Genomic DNA, 20,653 nt, shown 5'->3' with positions numbered 1-20,653 from the left:
TCACATTTCATAGGATAAAAAAAGCCCGGTAAATGTCCCTTCATGCACTTACCCTCTTTGATGATGTCGATAACGTCATCAGCGTTGAAGCTGAGCTCGTCTGTGTCCTGAGCGTCGTAGGCATACAAAGCTTTGCACTGGGGCACTTGGGGTTTAGGTTTGGGTGCAGGTTTGGGTCGTCCTCCTCCTGGTGCAGGCCTGCTGGCTGATGGTCTGTGGGCTCTGAGACATTAAAAGAAAAACACACAAGTGTCAACATCTGCAGGAGAGCACGTGAAACATTCATTTCACAGTGCTGCAGTGGCTGTGAAGTTTAGCTAAAGGAAAGTGGAGTGTTTTTATGGGATATTACACTTTAACAAAGTATATCCCAAAAATATGTGTGCACACATAATCACCATTTTGTCACATAAAAACATTTTGACTCTAATTTTGTAATTTAGATTTTTCCACAGCTGCCAGAAAACACACTGATCAAGTCAAAAACAAGGTGTGTTCTTTATTTACAGCACCTGGAAATCCTCTTGGATGAATATGTCACACACTCATTACAGGAGCATAAAGAAATGCTTGTGTAGTGTAGCGTGAATAATGCTTCCTGCTTCATTTGAACAAAATGCAGTTGTTCACAAAACAGCCACAAGATGGTGATTGAGTCACACTTTCACAAATGAACCCAAACGTTGTGAGTGTTGATCCAGAGTCAGTGGTACCTTTAAGAACACCCTGTACGTACATCGTGTTTACGGTATATTCTCTTTTCAAATGATTTTTATCAAAGCCAAATGTAATAACACTAAAGACTGAAAATGAACAACTTAACTTAACGGCTCTACTAACTGAGGATCAAATAATTCAGCATAGTCGAAGTGGCATCACCGGAGTCAGCGCTGAGCAAACTATGAAATAGTTAGTTTATACATATGTGAAATATGCATTCACTGAGTCTTAATATTTATGCTGGTCAGTGAGGTCTCTGTACATCCACAACGTTCATCTCCTAAATAAAACATATTCCCAGATTTCAATGAGCCATCAGAGGAGGTGCACAGCAGGGATTCTTTGGCTACAAAAACTCTTTCAATGATCTTTCATTGCAGAAATGAAAGATCGCTCACATTAAAATGAATTGTAAAAGAATTCCAATTTGATTCCAGAGAAACTGAGCAGCAGCAGCAGAAAAATGAAATATTAGTTGCAGACTACAGTCGGGCTCCTTTAGAGAGTTTGAACTAAAAATCTACAAGAGAAGAAGCAGAAACATATCCTGCTGCTTAAAGCTTTACTAGTCCTGCACCACCACCCAAAACACTGCAAACGCTCCAACTCACATTCCTCCATTTGAAGTTGGCCGTCTGTCTCCATTACTACAAAAGAATAAATCATCCAAATTATACCAAATTACAGAAACACCAGTGTGTGTATGAGTGTGTGTCTACGGTACCTGTGGCCATTAAAAAAAAATAAAAAATGTAATTGTGCATGTGGCGTGAGACCTGATCACATTCAACAGTTAAATGATACAAAATAGATCAAACATTTTGATCAAATATACATAAATTATCTTACATGTGATAATACATTTATTAATAGAGTTGATACAAAAATCTAATTTACCAAATGGGAACTGTGAACGAACCTGATCACATTTAAAAACACTGCTACAGAGTGGAGTCATAAGGCTGAATGATAATTAGCATCATAAATCATCATATATTTAAATGGTCTGCCACTCAGTATGTTAATATGAGAGTGACATGTGACAGATCAGAACCAACAAACTCAGTTGGTTCTGGCAGAAAGGCTTCTTTGGCAAGGTGACACTGAGATTTTTATTTTTATGCAGTGAGGTGTCAACAAAGATGCTAATATGTGATTGGGACTGATATAAAATGATACAGCTGTGTTTTCAAAGTTACATATGAAAACAGCTTCAAATTATCTGCAGATTATAATGTTTGTACAGTAGCAGTGAAGCTCTGCATGTCTTCTGCATGTGTTTGTCTACTCCTGTGTGTTTTGTGCTTTCACTGTGTTTGTGTCAGTTTCTCACCCTGCAGCTCCTTGGTCAGGCACTCTCAGACAGTCTAGGTTGGGCTGTGGCCGACTGCCTCCTCGGTCCTTCGGCTGGTTAATGTTGCTGGGCAGGAAGGGCCGTGTAGAGTTGCCGCTTGAGGGATGCCTCTGGTTGTGATGCTGTGAGTTCCTCTGATTGGCTACGTGGTTGGAGTTTTTCAGGCCACCATTCTGGTGAGCGACTGTAAAACAAAAGAAAGATAAAGATGGATCCTGCTGGATGCAAGAAAGCTGCTACAAATCTTTTGAGATAGTTTAACATTGTACCTGGAGGTCCTGGTGCAGCCCGAGAGGGGATATTCTGGTGAGTTCTGGATGTATTGGAGCGACTCTGAGTGAAGCTCTTCCGAGTGGGGCCTGAGGATGAGATTTTTTTAGCCACATATAAAAAATGTTTATATGTAGTTTATATTGTCAGCACTAACTGTTTTTAAATAATAAGGCTCAAATGTGAGTGATGAGTAACTGGAGTTACTATTTCAATTTTTTACTTTGGGTCTGTTTTTATACTCACGTGTATTCTTCGGAAGTCCAGGGCCGATGCTGACCTGCAGAGATTTGTTCGAAGGCTTCAGTACAGGCATGTCTCCCTGACCCTGGATAAACATGACCTGCCGAGTACCACCACCACTCAAGAAACCCCAGTTCTCCTTCTTCAATTTCAGCTCCAGTCTGAGGAACCCAAAAAGAAAGTTTTGTAGAACTCAAGCTGAAGTTACATTTTGTTTAAAATAGTTCATTAGTGCATTTATTTGAGTCTGACCCCAAGTGTAATTAACAATGAAGGTTCTGTTATTCATCTTCAATAAAGTTACATTCAGACATTATTAACTGTTGTATACATTTTAAAGGTGTGAATAAAGAGATACACAAAGAGATTTCCTTTACAACAACAAGAAGTCATTTGTTGATTTGTGATTCATTGTCTGAACCCGACTTTGGGTTGTGAATGTATTTTGTGTGTGTTTACTTACGTGTTACTAAACTTGAGTGGTAGCTTCCTCTGGGTTTTTTCCTCAAATCTTTGGGACAGTAAGCTGATGAACTCTGTCTTGAAGACACACTCCAACAGACTGTCGTACTCCTGCTCGTGCAGGATCATAAAATCGTCCTGCATTGTGCTGGAAAAGATGAACATGATGGTAACTGAGACGCCCATCTGTGATACGGAATTTGAAAACAGCTCTCACATGGAACAAATCTGAGAAAAAAATACATTCACACAGTTTTTATTTTTATAAAAACACTCTGCACCATCGCTGCTCTGCTTTGATGGAAGTTAAGATGGAGACTCAGAATCATCTTTCACATTTGCATAGAAACAGAGAGGGGCCTCACAAAGCAGCTTAGATCTGGGGGAAGACAGCTTGTGCCCGTAACCCACACAAGGATACTTTGTTCCTCCCAGTGAACCGGAGTTTTTCTCTGATGAGCTTTTTACAACTCCTGCTTTCGCTCATTGCACCACCTGGTCCGTATTACCCCACTGACTCAAAAGCCACATGCTCGCACCAACAGCTCTGTGATTCTGACCTTTAAAACAAGTTTTACTGAGTTCCCATCAACAACAAAGGCTCTAAAAGTCTTTCAGTTTCTTGTATTTTTTGGTTTTCTGTATAGTAAACTGGTCTACGTCCTTTCGTGAGAATGTTTTTGACTACGTATTCTTTCAGCAACATTTCTGTGACCTGCGCACACAAAAGGACAGACATATACAAAAGGTCGGTTTAATATACGCCACATGTTTTCGATGTCCCTCGTGTGACATTTACAGGAACATGGGGACTTGTGCGACTGGGAATCCAGACTGTGGCTTTGAAGTAGATTCATGACTTACTGCAGTGAAATGTCTACAGATTATATAGCACGCCGCTGCACAACAATTGTCTGCATGACGGCCAGCGTTTATCTTGTTTTGGAAACATTTCATTACCTACTGGTATCTTCCTAAAGTCGCACAAACAGATTTTTTTCTTAATATGATTATAACTGCACATGAGTATGGGCAAGTTTCACTATATTCAGCAATTATATATATATATATATATATAGTATGTTTTATAGGTTTCCCTGCAAGATGCACTTTCAATCAGGAACCTCAAGGAACATTTTAGTCGACTCGTGATTATCCGTCTGTAAACTGGAAAAATCTCTGAATTAACATACCTGAAAATATATTGTTGCTGAAATAAACCTAAGTGTGAATGCAGCAGGAGTTTAATTGGCTGGGAAGCAGCAGTATTCAGGGTTTCAAGGTCAGTTTGTGATTTTAGCAGTGAACTGAATACCACATGTGGAGGAGAAACTACAGTCAGTGCAGAGGCCGTGAAAAATGTGAAAGGCCCTCTCTAGAGCCTGTGTTTGGTTTGTATGTTCTGGGCTAAGGTAGAAAAACGGTGGTGTGACATGACAGACTCCACGTAAGGGGACCTGCTCTCTATGTAGATAAAGAGGCTCATTCTAAATTCATGAAAACGCAACATCAAATCAGAAAATTAGACTTGAATGATACATAATATTATGTTCAGTTTCTGCCAATAGATCTTCCTAAATGTTACACACTGGACCTTTAAAGTCGACATATGTAGATAGAAGTAGCACCCAATTTGTTTGTATGGGCTGTTTTTATTTAGAGCATGTTGTGATCATAAATGGTTTAACAGTAAGTGGAGCGTGTTACTAAAAAAATAACTTCTGAACAACTGTGAGCCTCCATTAAAACCACCTACACAAATAAAACACTGGAGCAAAGAAACAGTAAAAAGCTGTGGGCTCATTGAAACAGGATATAAGAACCTGTATTGTAAGTGCAGCCGAGGAGTTGATGTTGATATCTGATACAGATGTTTTAATCAGTTAAATATTACCCAGTTTGTCAAAGATTTGTCGGAACTGTGCTGAAAGGTCAGTAATTACTTTGTACCTGAGAGACACAGCCAAGATCTTCTCCACATCAATCCGCCTCTTCAGCACCTCTGTCACCTGCCCTTTCTCTGGTCCCTGTTTCACCTTTTCTCTTCCAATCAGGTACACAGACTTCGGAGTCAGGATCAAGTCCCTCTTAATCCCCTAAACACAGCAGAAAAAAACAGAAGGATGTTAATCATAAAAGTTTTGTCAGTTGTTTGGCCACAGAAATCAGACTGAAGAAGACCAACCTTGAAGCGGCGGTCATATTTTGTGACTTTGTCTGCAAAGTCGATCTTTTCTCTCTTTCCCAGGAACTGTCGGAGCTCGGGCCTGTCGTCCATACCCAGGTAGTCACCTACAAAGTTTCTGTTGAGGCTGTGTCGCCGTCTCTCCTTCCGGTTCAGCAGCAGGTCAGAAGCTAGATAAATCCAGAGGGAGAGAGAGTAAGAGATGGAGACAAAGGCAGACGGACAGACAAATAAAACTGTCAACATGTTACTTCACTCACCCTCTTCCCTCATCTGGACATACTTCTTGCGGGCCACGTATTTCCTCCAGGCCTTCTGGATGGTCCTGGCGTAGCCGTCAAACTTGCGCTCTCTCGTCTCTTCCAGCAGAAAGAGCTGTGAAGACAAATAAAGGCATACAGTTAAGAGACTGGCATACCAAAGTGCACGAACCTAAACACACCTGAATCGAGTGGAATGGAAGGAATGACTGCACATACATACTGAACATACCTGTGTACAGTTCAATACACAAAGACAAATATCTTCTCTCTGGTAATGATTAGGTGCTTTTCAGCGTGAGAATGAAGGTTTTACTCCCAACTCCTGCCCTCTATATATCTTATTTCACCTTTACTTTATTTGCTCATGTTTGTTCTCCTGTATAATATGTATAAATTGTTTTATATACTGCTTGTGTATGTGTATACTTGTACCAGTACATACATTAAAAATATTATCTTCTTCAGCTGTTATCATGTCATCGCCACTTCCTGTACGACAAGCTGAATCTGGATCACCAGTCCTCTCACTAATTTCCTGATATGCCTCTAAACACGCAATCACACTCTGCCCTCTCACTCCCAGACTAAACATCCTGCCCACTGTTGTAACAGGCCTGGCATCAACTTGGCCGGCCACAGGCCACAAGTGTGACGGGAGAGGAATAAACCACAAACAACACCAACACACAGCAGATCAAACTTTAACCATAAAGTCTGTGAGGAGGAAAAGCCACTGAGTCATTGATTAAGACAGTGACACCATGTATTTACTGCGACGTTTTGTTGTTTTTTTCTCCGGTGACTGATTAAACTTCCTAAGTGACAAATGAAAGAACAAACAGCAGGTGGTGGATTTGATTCATATTACTCAGTGATTAATTTAACTCAAGGAGGGAACAATTAAAGTCGGTGGGAGCTCAACAATAAAAGTTTATACCTTCTAATATGTGACTGACATGCTAAGGACTAAAGATTATCTTCATTATGAATGAATAAATTCATTTATTTATGTGATCAGTTGATTAATCAGTTAATACCTAATAATGTAGTTATTACAAATGTTAGTAAAACACGTCATAATGTAATAATACAATATGTCTTCAGAATAGAAGTTTTTCACAAATATTGTATATTAATTAACCTTCAAAAATGTTCTAATGTCTGATTATAGGTATATTATAGTGTTATAACCCCTTTACATGTTGTATACTACTGTAAATGCTAGATAAAGGGGTGATAACATTTTTATTTTTTTGTTTAAAGGTTCAAAACAACAATAAATATACAACACAAAACTTAAAAAAAGCATTCACTCCTGAGATTCTTAGAAGCAGATACATGAATATTTCCTTAAAATCATTGATCATTAGTTACCAGAGTTTATTGTTCTTTCCTATGATCTGCTAATTGGAAAATCATTTCAGCCCTTCTCATTCAACGTACTGAAAACACCAAGCATGTTACAATGCAGTTGTAAATGGCACATAAAAAAAATAAAAAATAGACATTGAGGCTGTGTTAAGGCTGAGTGAAGACTCGACAGACAGAAGGCCACCGCTCATCCATCACCACTTTGAAGGAGAAACTCCTCTCCAACATCTGGCTCACCGTCAAGCAAACATGACTTATTACATCCAAGAGAAAAAAAAAACACCTCAGTCATACAACTAATTAGCTGGTGTCAGTGTCTTATCAGACACAGAGGCTTGTTTTGAGAAGCCTGGCAGCTCATTTCAGCGGTCCGCCCTGTGTGATATTTGCGTTTCATAAGCACACCTCAATGACTTGGACTCTCAGTCTGGCTGTGTGGGGGATGGGTGCCCTTGGCACACACAGTCGCAATGAATAAGTAAAGGCATTCAGGATCAGCTGTAAGGCCTGAATTAAAACTAAGATGTCTGTGTATTAGCTTCCAGACATACTTCTGTGTGTGTGTGTGTGTGTGTGTATATATGTGTGTGTGTGTGTGTGTGCGTGTGTGTGTGTGCGTGCTCGTTTGTGCCTGATGCGTACAAATGTTAATATGTGAGAGGCTTCACACACAAGTGCTGCTTTCATAGGAATCATGAAAAAAGTAGTTATGCTGGAAAAAGACAAGCCTTTACGATGTCCCCCGAAACTCTGCAACCACAGCCTGTACTTGTGTTTAGTTCCAGAGCAGTGTTGACTCAGTGCTGACGTGGTACAAGGGTCGGGTTCAATCTCCTCCCCTACATTAGAGATTCGAGCATGATTTGGGACACTAGTGCCCTTTTATGGTGTTTAGTGTAAAAATGGTGAGTTCGGTTTTTTGCCTGCTAACAAAAAGTCTTTTTCCACGCCAGCAGACATTCTGACACGTGATCTGAGAGTCTGCACAAGAATAATGCGTGAAAAAGATTTGAAAAGATCTTTATCGTACATTTTACTGGGGGACTTTCTTCTGTGGTGTTATAAAGTCCAAAAAGTGAGCAAAATAACAGGATGTGGCAGTCTGAAGGTGAGACAGATGACAAACGTACCGACTCAGGGGCTTTAATGAAGAGCTTGGTGCGTCCAAGCTGGAACTGATCCTGGTCCATGTTGACAGACCGTAAGAGATGAAGGACGCCTTGTTTCTCGTCTCCTCGCCACGTTGGCCAGGTCTCTTTGGTCAGGATGGCGTATCTGACAATTAGATAAAGCATGTTTACATAGGGAGAGGTGGTTGCACAGGTTTGGATGAAGGATTATTTAGTAATATCATACAGTAAGTTACAAACCTGGACCAACTTTAGTTTTGATGTTGTTCCAGTCCAAAATATTTTCCATTACTCAAACTATGGGTGGTATCTAACTGGATATCCCCCCCTCAGAAAAAGCTGGTGCTGGTGTCAAAGACAAATAACCTGTATACTTCCTTGTGTGGGACTCACTGGCACCATTTTCAGGTAAAATAACATGAGGCCAGGGATGGAAGTAAAAGCCACTGACTTAGAAACTGTATTTACTGTGGATCAGTCATGTCATGGCTGGTTCCCAGTCTGCTTAAGAAGGTACACCCATATGTTTAAACCAAATCACAGTCAAAAATAAATATGACCTCAGTCTGAGGCGTGTCACTGTACCTGTTGAGGAACTTCCTGAAGATTCTGCGGTAGGCGTATCCAGCACGCCTCACCCTGATGTTTTCCTTCAGACCCAGGTACTCCACTTGATGTTTTACTCTTCAAACAGAAAACCCAGGGCCAACATTAACACCATGTTAACAAACTATTTGATTGGCATATTTGCATAAAGACGGAATTGTTTCAGCTATAAACTGGATTAAAATATGAAATATACTGACATATGCTGATCACTGACCCCTAGTATTTATATCCACCCTCATTTCTTTGATATGTTTGTGTTGTTTGAAATTATGAGAAATGAAAATACAGCAGTGAATAATGATCGCATGTGTAAGAAAGCTGCAACAAGCGTCCATATCCAGAAAAAAACATCCTAACATAGTTAACTTTGATTTATAACCACAGCTAACTTGTATTTTACTATCAGGTTACAGTTATCGGCTATCAACTTTTTCCAGGTCTACGCCACACGAAGCTGCCGCTCCACTAGCGGAAGGGTCATTGTATGTAAAACAGCTGTACTTTGCTAACTATTCCCTCAAACAAAGACCTTCAGCACTACTTAGAACACTCAGACTTCCTGTGAGAACAGCAGTTCCGGTGCTAATTAACGAGCCACCCTGTGCCCGACTCACAACAGGAAGGTCATAGGATCTGAACAATACAGGAGCACTCTGCAGCTGAACATGTAATGCCCAAAAGCCTGTGGGCAGGGAAGAAAGAGCGGGAAACTGAAACAAAGGCATAAAGAGGGGGGAGACGTCTGAAAAGTGGTTCAAATGACTTAGGTCTTCAGATGGACAGACAATATCTAAAAAGGAATGATCCATTATAGTTATAGACGTAAGGTTGTCTACACTAAATTACTAATACTAAATTATCCTTATGATCCGTTTTCTCTGATCTAGGTCCTTGACCAGCAGCAGATTTTAGGTCTTTTACACAATCAAAAATAGATGTAATAATTTAAGGGATTTTTTTTGTAAGAATGAAGAACATGATGAATGAAGGGTGAATCCTTGTCATCCTGCTCAGAACCTATATGTGATATATGATGTGTTCACTTGAAAGCTGCTCTTAAATGTTACTCTCACATTTTGCTGTAAGCAGGAGTAAATCACTTATTTGATTAATTCGGGCTCTGGATGGTTGTGGACGTGAACTTACCGGCTCTCTTCCCAGTCTCTAGGCTTCTTGGTCTCATTGGGTTTGATGCAGCGGATGTAGTGTGGAGTACATTTCATCAGTGTGCTCACCAAATCATTGGCTTGTTTCTAAAGAAAACACAAAATACTGTGAATGAATTACTGACTGGCTGCTGAAGGGCAGCAAACACACCAAACAGACACATGATCTTTTCTTTTCAAAGACTTTTTCCCACACTGATAAAAAAAAAAAAAACAGGGACAGGTACACACTGCACACCCTGCTGAACACACACCTTTATTTTGCTGCCTGCAGTTGTGGGTCTTCCCTTCTTTTCAGCATTGAGGTTATCTGGAAACAGTGTTCTGATGAAGGCGCTGTTTGAGGACAAAGGTGAGGAGACAAGGAGTTAGGACAGATCTGGAAAGGCTGGTATCATCCTTGTGTAAACATAAACCAAGTGTTGTAGACCTGAAAATAATGTTGAGTTTCCCTGGCAGCCAAAAACAAAAATGCAGTTAATGATTAAAGAACCAAGGACATCTGACTAAGGTCACTGGTTTAAATTCCTAAAGCACTTGGGAAGGTCTGATTTGGGGGCGGTTGTGAAAACAAGAAATGTGTGTGTGTACACTTTGTTGTATTTGTGCAAACCGCTCTTTTGCAGCAAATCTTGTCAAGGCTATAGAGTATGCCATTATTTGACATGCCTGGTTAAATCAAATAATTAATTACTTTAGAATGAAGTTTGGTCTTTTGCCTTATAAGAGCAAATATAAAGACAAATATTAAAAATAGACAATAATCACCTCTTTCTTCCCCGCCTTTGTTTATCTCCAAAATACAGAGAAAGAAATCCAGTCAGCTTGGAGTTACACGTTTCTCCAAAAAGACTGAACATATGGACTGTTATATTAATGACATATGTGGTGAAATTCATTTGGATTTCAAGGAATCACATTTTTGTCTACTCCTATGTAGTTGTGGTGTTTATAGCATAACCATCACTTCAATGTGCTGCTGCAGGTCAGAATGTAGCAGATATTTGTGAAATTTCCACATCCTCAGGTTTCCCTGGACTGAAGAGAGACACACTCATTTTAAGGATATCTTAAAAGACAGAAGCTTAGGTTTGTACATTTTAGCTCCTTCAAGTTTACATATACTCGTGGCACTTGATGTATGAGATAATAGAGGAGACAGTGGGACAAGCACATTTAAAGCCAGCCGCAGCTGCGGACTGAGCCATAACGATGCCATTCATGACAATGATTTAGTATCTCATCAATTTGGACATTTGGTTCTTACTCCAGTCTCACATGCTTGTGTTTCAAGTTCCTGTATTTTGGAAAAGGGCTACACCCACTTTTTAAAGCTCTCCTTTGAGATCGAATGACGCCAACGTTTTACTCAGAGCCGTAAATTGAAATTAACGGCGATGTCTTATAGTTTTTCTTAGCAGTTAGGTTGTAAATTTAACACTTTATAATGACTTATTTAAAGGCCACACATTCATGAGGCGTGCCTGGATTATCTCATGAATGAATATACTGAAAATATTGTAAAGTCATGACCTTTCAGACTTTCTTTTTTTTTTTTTTCCACTTTTGATTTGTGATCGCCACATATGTCATTCAGGCTCCTTTTGAAGTGTGTCAGCTGTGCTTTGAAAACCCACATAAAAACGTGGTGACTGTCAGGCCTGGTCTAAAGCTGACACGTATTGCTTCTTCGCATTCAACTCGCTTATGTCGCCCTTTGGTGTTTATTATCTTATCATTTCTGTATGTGTTTCATGTTTGCATTTTTAAAAAATTCCATCCCCTTTCTGGCTTTCTCCCACATCGATATTTGTTTGGTTTTAAACATCTGACTCAAAGTTATGGACACAGAAGAAAGGATCAACAGGTTGTGTGTACAAATAGACCAGAAGTCTGATAATACTGTCCAGCTGACAATACTAGTCAGTCCTTTCTTCTCTATTTAGACCTGCTGCTCTAAGGAATGAGGCTGCTTCCTTCCTTCTCAGGCTTCCTTTATGCTCGACTGTGCCAAACTCTTTTATGTATGTGTGTTTATAATTTTGTGTGTATGTATGCAATGCATATATTTTCCAACACGTGTCAGAATGGGATTTTGACACAAGCTCCTTTCATGCCTCACATAATGTGCACACAAAGGGGTGCAAGCAGTGGCTGAGGCCTGTAGGGGTTACATAGACAATGCAGGTTGTTTGCACAGATGGCCATTTTGACACAAAGAAAGCCCAAGTAACCAAAACACCAGGGGACCAGACTCCACAATGCCCAAGGCCCACAGGGAGACTGCACTTGGGTAGACCCCCAAAAGCAGCATATCAGGACAGCCGCCAGACGTGATTCAGGGCAGAGGGCACGACATAACCCCGCCCTGCACACTTCTGCTACGTCGCACCAGTTTCCAGATGCACTGGAACGTCTGATACTCTCATTTAGACGTATTCAATTATAACCATATGCATAACAATAGAAAACACCCTCTGAGTGAGGACCATAGAAATCCTCACCACATGTTGCTTCAATGTGCAAATACGCATTACTTACATTTCACTGCTCTGCATCAACTCAATGAGGTCATTAAAAAGGACGTCTCGGTTTCTCTCGCAGAAACCCTCTGCGTCATAGGACACCTGCAGGAGAGCCATACAAAAGGATTTTTGAAGAGTTATAATTATCAAAGAGGACGAGGTTGAGCTATATGAAACCTCCAACAAAATGAAAGATAACACCTGTGTAAAAATAAAAGATTATGACTGATATTCTGGCCTAAGTCAATGCCTTGAATTTTATGGGAAAAGAAAATGATGGGGTGCAGGTTCAAGTTTTACACCTCCCCAGATTAGATGCCTTATAAAACCAGTGGTGGTTTCAAAGTAGAAAATTAAACCATGTTATTTCTGCTATACTGTAGGCTGAGACTGGAGGAATGTTTTGAGCCCGGTCATGGGAGCCCCTCAAGTCTTTATGGCACGGCTCATTAAGCCTGCGGCATGTGTGCCAGGCTAAGGCCACCACACATCTGGAGAATGACACAGGACAACCTCGGCCCAGACCACTAGAAATGAATGCAAAAACTTCTGAGGGACTGTAATGCATAAACTCAATAAGGCTGATTAACAGGGACGACGCTGTTAGACACTGTTACATAAGGAGGGGAACTGCAACCAGAAAGAAAGAGAGAGAGAAAGGGGTGTTAGTTTAAATGGGAAAAACTTTAAAGGGTGAAGATGACGACACCGACTGCAGAATTAAAGAACCAGCTGCAGAACTGGTATTTATGACAGATCATACAAGTGGGGAGCAACAGGCTCCACTACCAACACCATAAAAAATGACATTTTAATAATGTTCTATTTCCAGAAGTTGCGGTCAGCTCCTTATTTAGGACTGTATGTATAACATGATCATTCTCAGTTATACCACGTACCGTGGCAAGTGTATGGAGATCGCTGGAAAGCTTATACTGAATGTTGTAATCTTTCTGTAGGTTAATGTCCGAACATTATTGGGTATGGTACTTCCCATTCAAGCAGATACAACAACAACAGTTGTCGGCGTAAGTAGACAAATTCACTTTAAGTGAGTGCACTCAGACTGACCTTTCCAGCGTAGTGGTGGATGATGAAGCCCTGGTTCCAGCTGTTGAAGTGTTCGTGGGTGTTGATCTGGACCCGGAGCTTCTGCAGCATGGTCTGGTCGGCACCCTCGCCCACTGCGTGCATGGTGGCGCACACATCATCCAGGATGCACATGACGCCAGGAGGATTCTGGGATCACAAGGAAAACATTTCCATCCATTATCTATAACCACTTATCATCATCCAGCTCATGGTGGTGCTGGAGCCTATCCCAGCTGTATTAGAGCGAGAGGCGGCGTATACCCTGGACAAGTAGCCTGCTCATCACAGGGCACATAAAGACAAAAAAACATTCACATTCACATTCACACCTACGGCCAATTTAGAGTCACCAATTAGTCTATTAAGTGCATGTCTTTGGACTGTGTGAGGAAGCCAAGGTACCAGGAGAGAACTCGCACAGACATGGGGTGAACATCCAAACTCTACACAGAGGCCCCAGCCGAGGTACAACATAATCAATTATAAAATAATAAAAATAATCTTTAGTTGCAGCCCTAATATGTGCCATTACACACTGATAAGTAAAGGTCCAGTGTGTAGGGTTTAGTGACATTAAGAGGTGAGGTTGCAGACTGCAATCAGCTGAATACCCCTCGCCTTAAAAGCGCAAGGTGAAAAAACGGTGGGTGGAGAACTTGAAAAAACATGAAAGGCCCTATCTCGAGCCAATGTTTAGTTTATCCATTCTAGGCTACTGTAGAAATATAGTAGTTCAACATAGCTGACTGTTGAAGAGGACTGAAAGAGGAATGAAAACATACTTACGAATATTATTTCTTTAAACAGATCCCCCTAAATCTTACACACCGGACTTTTAATGGCAAATTTCATGAAAAATGTCGACATATTAAAATACCATAGTAAAGTTAATCTTAAACTACTAAAACAAACTATATCATCATATAAAGCACAGCCCCTGTCAAACATTACTCTCACACAGTGCCTCATTTGGCTCCATTATGTCCTGAACTGATCAGTGGCCTTCAGTTCGCACAGTGGTAACAGGGTCTCTAATTCACAGAACACAGTCCTCTGTTAAAAGGACACATGTAAACTTGTCACTGGATTAACTAAAGCGGGTCTGTTGTAAAGAGCTGAACTGTCAGACACTGATACAGATCCCCTGCTCCCTGCTCCTCTCAGATGAAGGCCTGTTTTAAAGCCCTTGTTGTAGATTTCATGGATTACGCCTCTCAGTGGGACAGATAAATCAAATTAAGAGGCATGTCGGCACGTTTAAGGATATTAGGCTGCAAGTCATGGCAACGGAGCAGAAACTTGGCAGTAGCTTGCAACTCAGTTTATAATATGAGGACAATAAAATGAACAAATGCTTATCATTAAAAAAATATTTATGTCCAAGTTTTTTGCGATTGAAAATGGAAGCAGGGAATAACAATACTAACAACTCTGCTCTCAATAAAACTGCGTTTATTACACCCAGAAAGTTATATTGTTTGCTGTGTTGATGTTCAGACAGATATTTGAAAAATCTGAAAAATTTCCTAGAAATATTTTAATTAATATTTTTTGTCTTTGCATGTTGGATTTGTTCCGATTTTTGTTTCGTAAATAATTGCACACATTTGTTTACATTGTATAATAGGGCATTTTAATGTAAACTATTTTCTATTGAACTATAAAAAAACTATTTTATGTATTCTATGATTAGAGCTGCAACTAACAATTCATTTATTAAGTTATTAGTTATTGATTAATCTGCCAATTGCTTGTTTTCACTTGTCCAAAGTGGTAGTCAGTTTACTATCACATAATCACACACACAATATACTAGAGTATAGTAGAGTGTAGTATTTTGCTCGAAAATCATGAGTAGAAAAGTTCCTGAATAATTTTATTGTTTTTATTACTATTATTATTCTTATTATTTATTGATGGTTTATTTACTTTGCTTTCGATGAGATCACAGACAATCTTGTTGTTGAAGTATTCAATCTGAGTCCACTTGATGCCCTCCTGCACATACTCCTCCTACAAAGAGAGACAGAGTGAGAATATGAAACATCTCATGAGGGTGGAAATAATCTAAAAAATGCAGAAGAAGAATGTGGAGGAACTTTACCTGCTCTGCCTTCAGAGTAAGCTCAATGAAAATCTGCTGCAGTTTCTCATTCACGAAGTTGATGCAGAACTGTTCAAATCCATTTTTCTGATGAAGAGATGACATAGTTCATAAAATTCACACAAACTAAGTGAGCTTTATCTTCAGTAGAGTATGAATATCCTGTAAGCTCAATGGGCTTTGTTTGGTGTGGGAGTTATTAAAAGGAAGGGACTCGTTGCACAAGTCCATATATTGATGCCTTATGGTCTGCAACTTCCTGTCTAATAACACAGTTGACCTTTTCTTATATTGTGTATACAAAGAGAAAACCTTTACACTCAAAGACAGCCAGAGCTGGCGGAGTTGATTAGATAAAATTCACAGAATGTTATTTAGCGTCAGTAATATCACATCAATAATCTGTACTTGATATTAAGGATCTAGAGTGCTTGCAAACCAAAATGATTTAAAAATATGTCCATGTAGTATGTCCAACCCTATCCACAGGTCCAGTACTTCAAACTAAATAAACAAGTAATCAGATTAGAAAAGCGTGTTGAAGTCTGCCGTCTCAATCCGGAGACAGAACTTAATCCATATACTTAATAAATTAGTTTTATCCTTTGTGTGTAATCTGTTTAAATGCTCAAAGTTAATGCCTGTTAATCTAATTTATGTGTTGCTGCAGAGTAAAATTCCAGTAGCTACGTGTCAGCTGTGGAAACACACTTACTTGGAAAATTTCAAATCCATAAATGTCCAACACCCCGATATTAAACTCTTGATGATCTTTCACCATGGCTTTGTTGATGGACTGAAATCAAAAGGATTGTGTTACCAAAATAAAGGTTCATGATACAGTTGTTTATGACAGTTTTGTTAAGACGTACTGAAAATTACAAATATGTAATCATACCTCAACCAGGTAGTCAAACACTCGTGCATGCAGGGCTTTGGAGAGGGCGTCACGAGTGTAACACGCCTGCTCCACATTCAGTGTCACGTCGATGGACTCCAACGCATTTCCCCACTTGCTGTCCATCTTCCTGCTTGTCAGCTTCTCCTTCAGACGGTTCTGGTCAATTCCAAGCAGAAACGCAGGAAAGGCTAGAACTGTTAAAAGGGAAAGGGTAAAGGAGTAAAGAAAGTCAGAAATGTTGATTTTGATTCTGTATCTGTTTTTCTGATTGCACTGAGTGTGTATTGAATGCTCAACAGTGTGTTTCAGTACAGGACAGTCATTATTAGTCTGCAGTAAAACTGACAAAATAAAGGTATAATAATATTGTTACCATTCGCAGAGTCATTAGCCATTTTAAGCATGTCTAAAATTCATATCACTGCAACACAGACATAACAGCCATCGCTGTCCCTTAGAGCTGAGATTATCAGTTGTCAATCACCAGAAATTCAATGACCAATTATTGACATTAGAGTAATCTTTGAGTAATTTCTTTAGCAAAAAATGCATTCCTAGTTTCAGCTTAGAAAATGTGATGCTATATGTATTGTACTCTGGTTAGACAAAACAACACATTTAGTGTCATCAACTTGGACATTTGTGAAAAATGCTATATATTAAATCATTAATCTGCAGATTAATCCATAATTAATATAACTGTTGGCTGCATTTCATTTTAGTTTATATTGTTATGGTGTGTTAGGTTGTTGTTGTACTATCATGATAAACTGAGAAATAAAGCAGCATACTAGTCATGTGTATTTTTCTGAAACCTTAGAGGGATTTCTCTGAAATCCAACATGCAAATTAATACGCAGGATTGCATTAATTCAAAAGACAGCTTCAGGTAACCTTTGCATAGCAAAGAAACACTACAAGTCCAGCGCTCCAAAACACCTTTTGCCGTACTATCAATCAATTAAACACAAATCAGAAAAGCTTCTACTGATAATCACAATGCCAGTGATTTTGGTGTAAAGCCATGAAATTGGGTGCGATTCTGTGGCTAAACCGCTGAAACTAAACATCCTCTGGAGAGAATTTGGAGCAGATGAGCTTTGAATTATAGGTGAATGCTAAATAGATGAAGAGAATTGGGTTAACACTTGAAAAAAAGTGTTGAGAACACCAGAGATCATTTGTCCCGACCTGGCGTTGATATTCTCCCCTGAGAACCCCTCCCTGCCTTATTACAGTGACTCACTTCCCCTAAAAGGAAATGGCTCTCAGGCCTGCAGACTCACTGTGTCTGGGAATGCATTAGACCACTGCAGTAGCTCTCCATATGGGATATAAGGGTGTGACTGACCATACGCCTGCTTAAATGATAGGGAAAAGTCATTCTTTGTGTTCGGCAGGAAAAGTATGGATTGTATACAACGGCTTGGACAAAGGCTGTGTATGTGGATTTCGGGAACAATGCTCATATAAGCACAAGTTCCCCTGCAGGAAATTTGTTAGTCAAAGCAGCAGTGGATAAATAAGAGCAATAAGAGGGAGTGTTGTCAGGACAGAGGTTTCAAGCATGGCAATGTTCAATGCATGAAATGTGACACATAGAATGACTCTGCTCAACCTAAAATGAAAATAATGTCTGAAAAATTACATTTTGGATATTGGCAAGTTTAAGGTCATGTGTGGGACTACTGTATTTCTTTGGTGTGTTTTTTGTTTTAAAAAAATTAAAAGATCCAGATTTTGTTTTAAACTGCTAGAGTACTCCGATAATAAGAAATAGGAAATTGTCCACTTCCTTGCCGAAAGTTAGACGAGAAGATTGATACTACTCTCATATCCATACACTAAACATGAATCTACAGCCAGTTGGCTTAGATTAGCACAAATACTAGAAACAGCTTCTCTGGCTCTGTCCAAAAACAACAAAATTCAACTAGCAGCAGCTCTAAAACTCACTAATTAACACCATATATCTTGTTTGTTTAATCTGTACAAAAACTAAACTTGTGATTTTATCAGGGGTTTAATTGTGGGACTATTTTGTAGCTACGTGCCTCTTTGTATGGCAGTCTTTGTGCCAAGCCAAGCTACCCGGCTAGCTGTAGATTCATATACAGTATGTCTGACTTCCAACAAATATGCTTTTTTCCCCAAAATGTCCCTTTTAAGAACTTTTCAATCCATTAGACCATCCATTCATTAGATGAGGACTAATACAAACAGAACTTTATGTTAGTTTCTAGTGAAGATCTCAAAGTTTCCAAAGGTTTCATGTTGATTGATGCCAAGCTGTGCATGATGCCATACCCAAAATAGTTCTTCTATTGAAAGGCACAAGATACTAAAATAGTCTGTTTTACAAAACAGCACGTCACTGTGAGGATCAAGTTACATTAAACTGGTCCAATCCAAACAATGTCAAAATTATTTGTAGTAGTAGTAGTTTCAACATTTCTTTCAACAAGAGATGACGCTCTGGCTCTGAGTGCAAGTTAATGTCTATTTGAACTTGGCTGGTGAAGTTTCATATGGGGAGCAGACTGCGGGTCTGAATATGTGCAACATACTGCAGTTAAAGCACAGAGAGTAGACCGGAGGGAACAGGAAAGGCAGAGATTATGGAGTGCGGCTGTTACGTCTGCACAGAACAGACTGAGGCTTTGTACAACTGCACTCACATCTGCATCATACAGACACAGCATGAGAAGGAAGGAGAAAGGAAAAGAATAAAATGCGGCTGGAGAAGGCAAAGGGGAAGGGGACAGAAGAGAAGTATTTTTCCAAGTAATTTTAGTCTCTGACGAAATATGTCCAGACCTTCAATAATAGCATTTTATTTTCTGGTAATCTAGCATGGCCTGGATTACTCCAGACACTTGGCTGCAGCCCTGCATTAACACAATAAAACTTTAGGGAGTGAAAGCGGTAAGAGAGAAATATTCTCCAAAACCAACCAGAGAAGGGCAGCTCAGGACACTGAAGAGAGACATTCAGTAAGGCAAGAACATACTGAAAAGGAGAAATACCACAACCCAGTCTCAACTTGAACATCTGCACCATTGTCTACAGCCAACTGTATCTGTGTTGTTAGTGACGTGGGTCTATTGGTGGTGTCTGGACTGAAATAACTATTAGAAAGATTGCTTCCCAGAGGATAAATTCTCATTATTTTGGTGATCCCCTGACTTTTCCTCTAGTGTCTTCACCCTTATCTTGATCTTGAAATATCTAGACAAGTAGCAGAGTAGCATGCATAGCAGCATCAGATTGACTGGCATGATATCTGGTACAGACATCCATGTTCCCCTGAGGATGAATCCTGTTAAGATTTCCTGACCTTTTATCTAGCACCTTCATCATATCTTAGTTTAAATGACACTTTGATTTATGACCAGATACCTGCAAAACCGTGAGCATCAGCTGTAATTTGTTGTTGATGCTAATTAGAAAATAAAATGGTGATTATGGTAAACACTACATGTGCATGTTAGGATGCTGATGTTAGCGCTGTATTCAAGTTGCACTGTTGTGCCTGAGTACAGCCTTACCGAGCCCCTAACCTCGCCATAAATTCTTAATCTTGTTGTAACACACACATTTAGAAGGCTAGGAGGCCTGTTAACATTGTCATTATAAGTATGTTAGCATGGCTATAAACATTAAGTCTTGTTTAGTTATAGCCTCCTGAGCTGAAAAATGAAGCGGAAGTGCCAAAATACGCAGTTCCTCAAATGGCCACCTGAGGCTGGCTCCAAAAGTGAGTCAATCTCCATAAGCCTTCATGTTAAAATGCCCTACATTACAGCAGAAATAAAGATGTTTACAGCCTGGTGCTCTCTATAATTTATTTGTTCATGATAACTATACAGGAAGTTACTGCACAGGTACACAGATAAATAGTTAATAGTTAACTTCTTTTCCTGCCCAGACACAGAGTTAACTAATGTGCGGTTTAGTTATTTAATCAGACACAATAGCTTTGTAAATAAAAATGTGTTAGGATAAATATGGAAGACCTATTTTTATCCATCCGACCCAGTTAATGGTTTGTGAACAGGTCCTGGTTGGTGTGAGTCTACTTACACTCCTCACTCTCCACAGCAGCATAGTTGCCTGCTTCCCTGAAACTGATATTTCCCAGGTGCAGGACTCCAGCCACAATCTGAAGCACCATGGCGCGGTCCTCTGCCGAGATGCCAATCACATCCATGGCATGCTGTGAAAGCAAAAAGATCATGCTAAAAGAGGGCTGCTGTGT

The 20,653-nt window shown here is 39.7% G+C and overlaps 1 protein-coding gene across 3 annotated transcripts in view; it reads right to left on the bottom strand.

Moving 5' to 3' along the window:
* myo1ea (myosin IEa) overlaps window positions 1-20,653 on the bottom strand; it is a 48,134-nt gene that overhangs the window by 1,618 nt on the left and 25,863 nt on the right. For 2 of the 3 annotated variants that reach the window (XM_010737625.3, XM_027281721.1), the window contains 20 exons: window positions 20,479-20,611; window positions 16,393-16,589; window positions 16,210-16,290; window positions 15,495-15,581; window positions 15,320-15,403; window positions 13,370-13,537; window positions 12,315-12,400; window positions 10,028-10,109; window positions 9,754-9,860; window positions 8,584-8,682; window positions 7,999-8,143; window positions 5,495-5,609; window positions 5,235-5,404; window positions 5,000-5,145; window positions 3,051-3,197; window positions 2,591-2,748; window positions 2,344-2,433; window positions 2,054-2,258; window positions 1,332-1,367; window positions 53-222 (listed from right to left, as the gene is read on the bottom strand). In XM_010737625.3, the coding sequence (XP_010735927.1) occupies window positions 53-222; window positions 1,332-1,367; window positions 2,054-2,258; window positions 2,344-2,433; window positions 2,591-2,748; window positions 3,051-3,197; window positions 5,000-5,145; window positions 5,235-5,404; window positions 5,495-5,609; window positions 7,999-8,143; window positions 8,584-8,682; window positions 9,754-9,860; window positions 10,028-10,109; window positions 12,315-12,400; window positions 13,370-13,537; window positions 15,320-15,403; window positions 15,495-15,581; window positions 16,210-16,290; window positions 16,393-16,589; window positions 20,479-20,611 (2,506 nt within the window). The remainder of the gene's footprint in view (window positions 1-52; window positions 223-1,331; window positions 1,368-2,053; window positions 2,259-2,343; window positions 2,434-2,590; window positions 2,749-3,050; window positions 3,198-4,999; window positions 5,146-5,234; window positions 5,405-5,494; window positions 5,610-7,998; window positions 8,144-8,583; window positions 8,683-9,753; window positions 9,861-10,027; window positions 10,110-12,314; window positions 12,401-13,369; window positions 13,538-15,319; window positions 15,404-15,494; window positions 15,582-16,209; window positions 16,291-16,392; window positions 16,590-20,478; window positions 20,612-20,653) is intronic. The other variant, XM_010737626.3, reaches the window with a different exon arrangement.

The sequence above is a fragment of the Larimichthys crocea genome, chromosome VIII (assembly GCF_000972845.2).
Source record: "Larimichthys crocea isolate SSNF chromosome VIII, L_crocea_2.0, whole genome shotgun sequence".
NCBI classification, from domain to species: Eukaryota; Metazoa; Chordata; class Actinopteri; family Sciaenidae; genus Larimichthys; species Larimichthys crocea.
The sequence above is the reverse complement of the archived record's forward strand: the minus strand, read 5'-3'. Positions and strand labels throughout refer to the sequence as shown.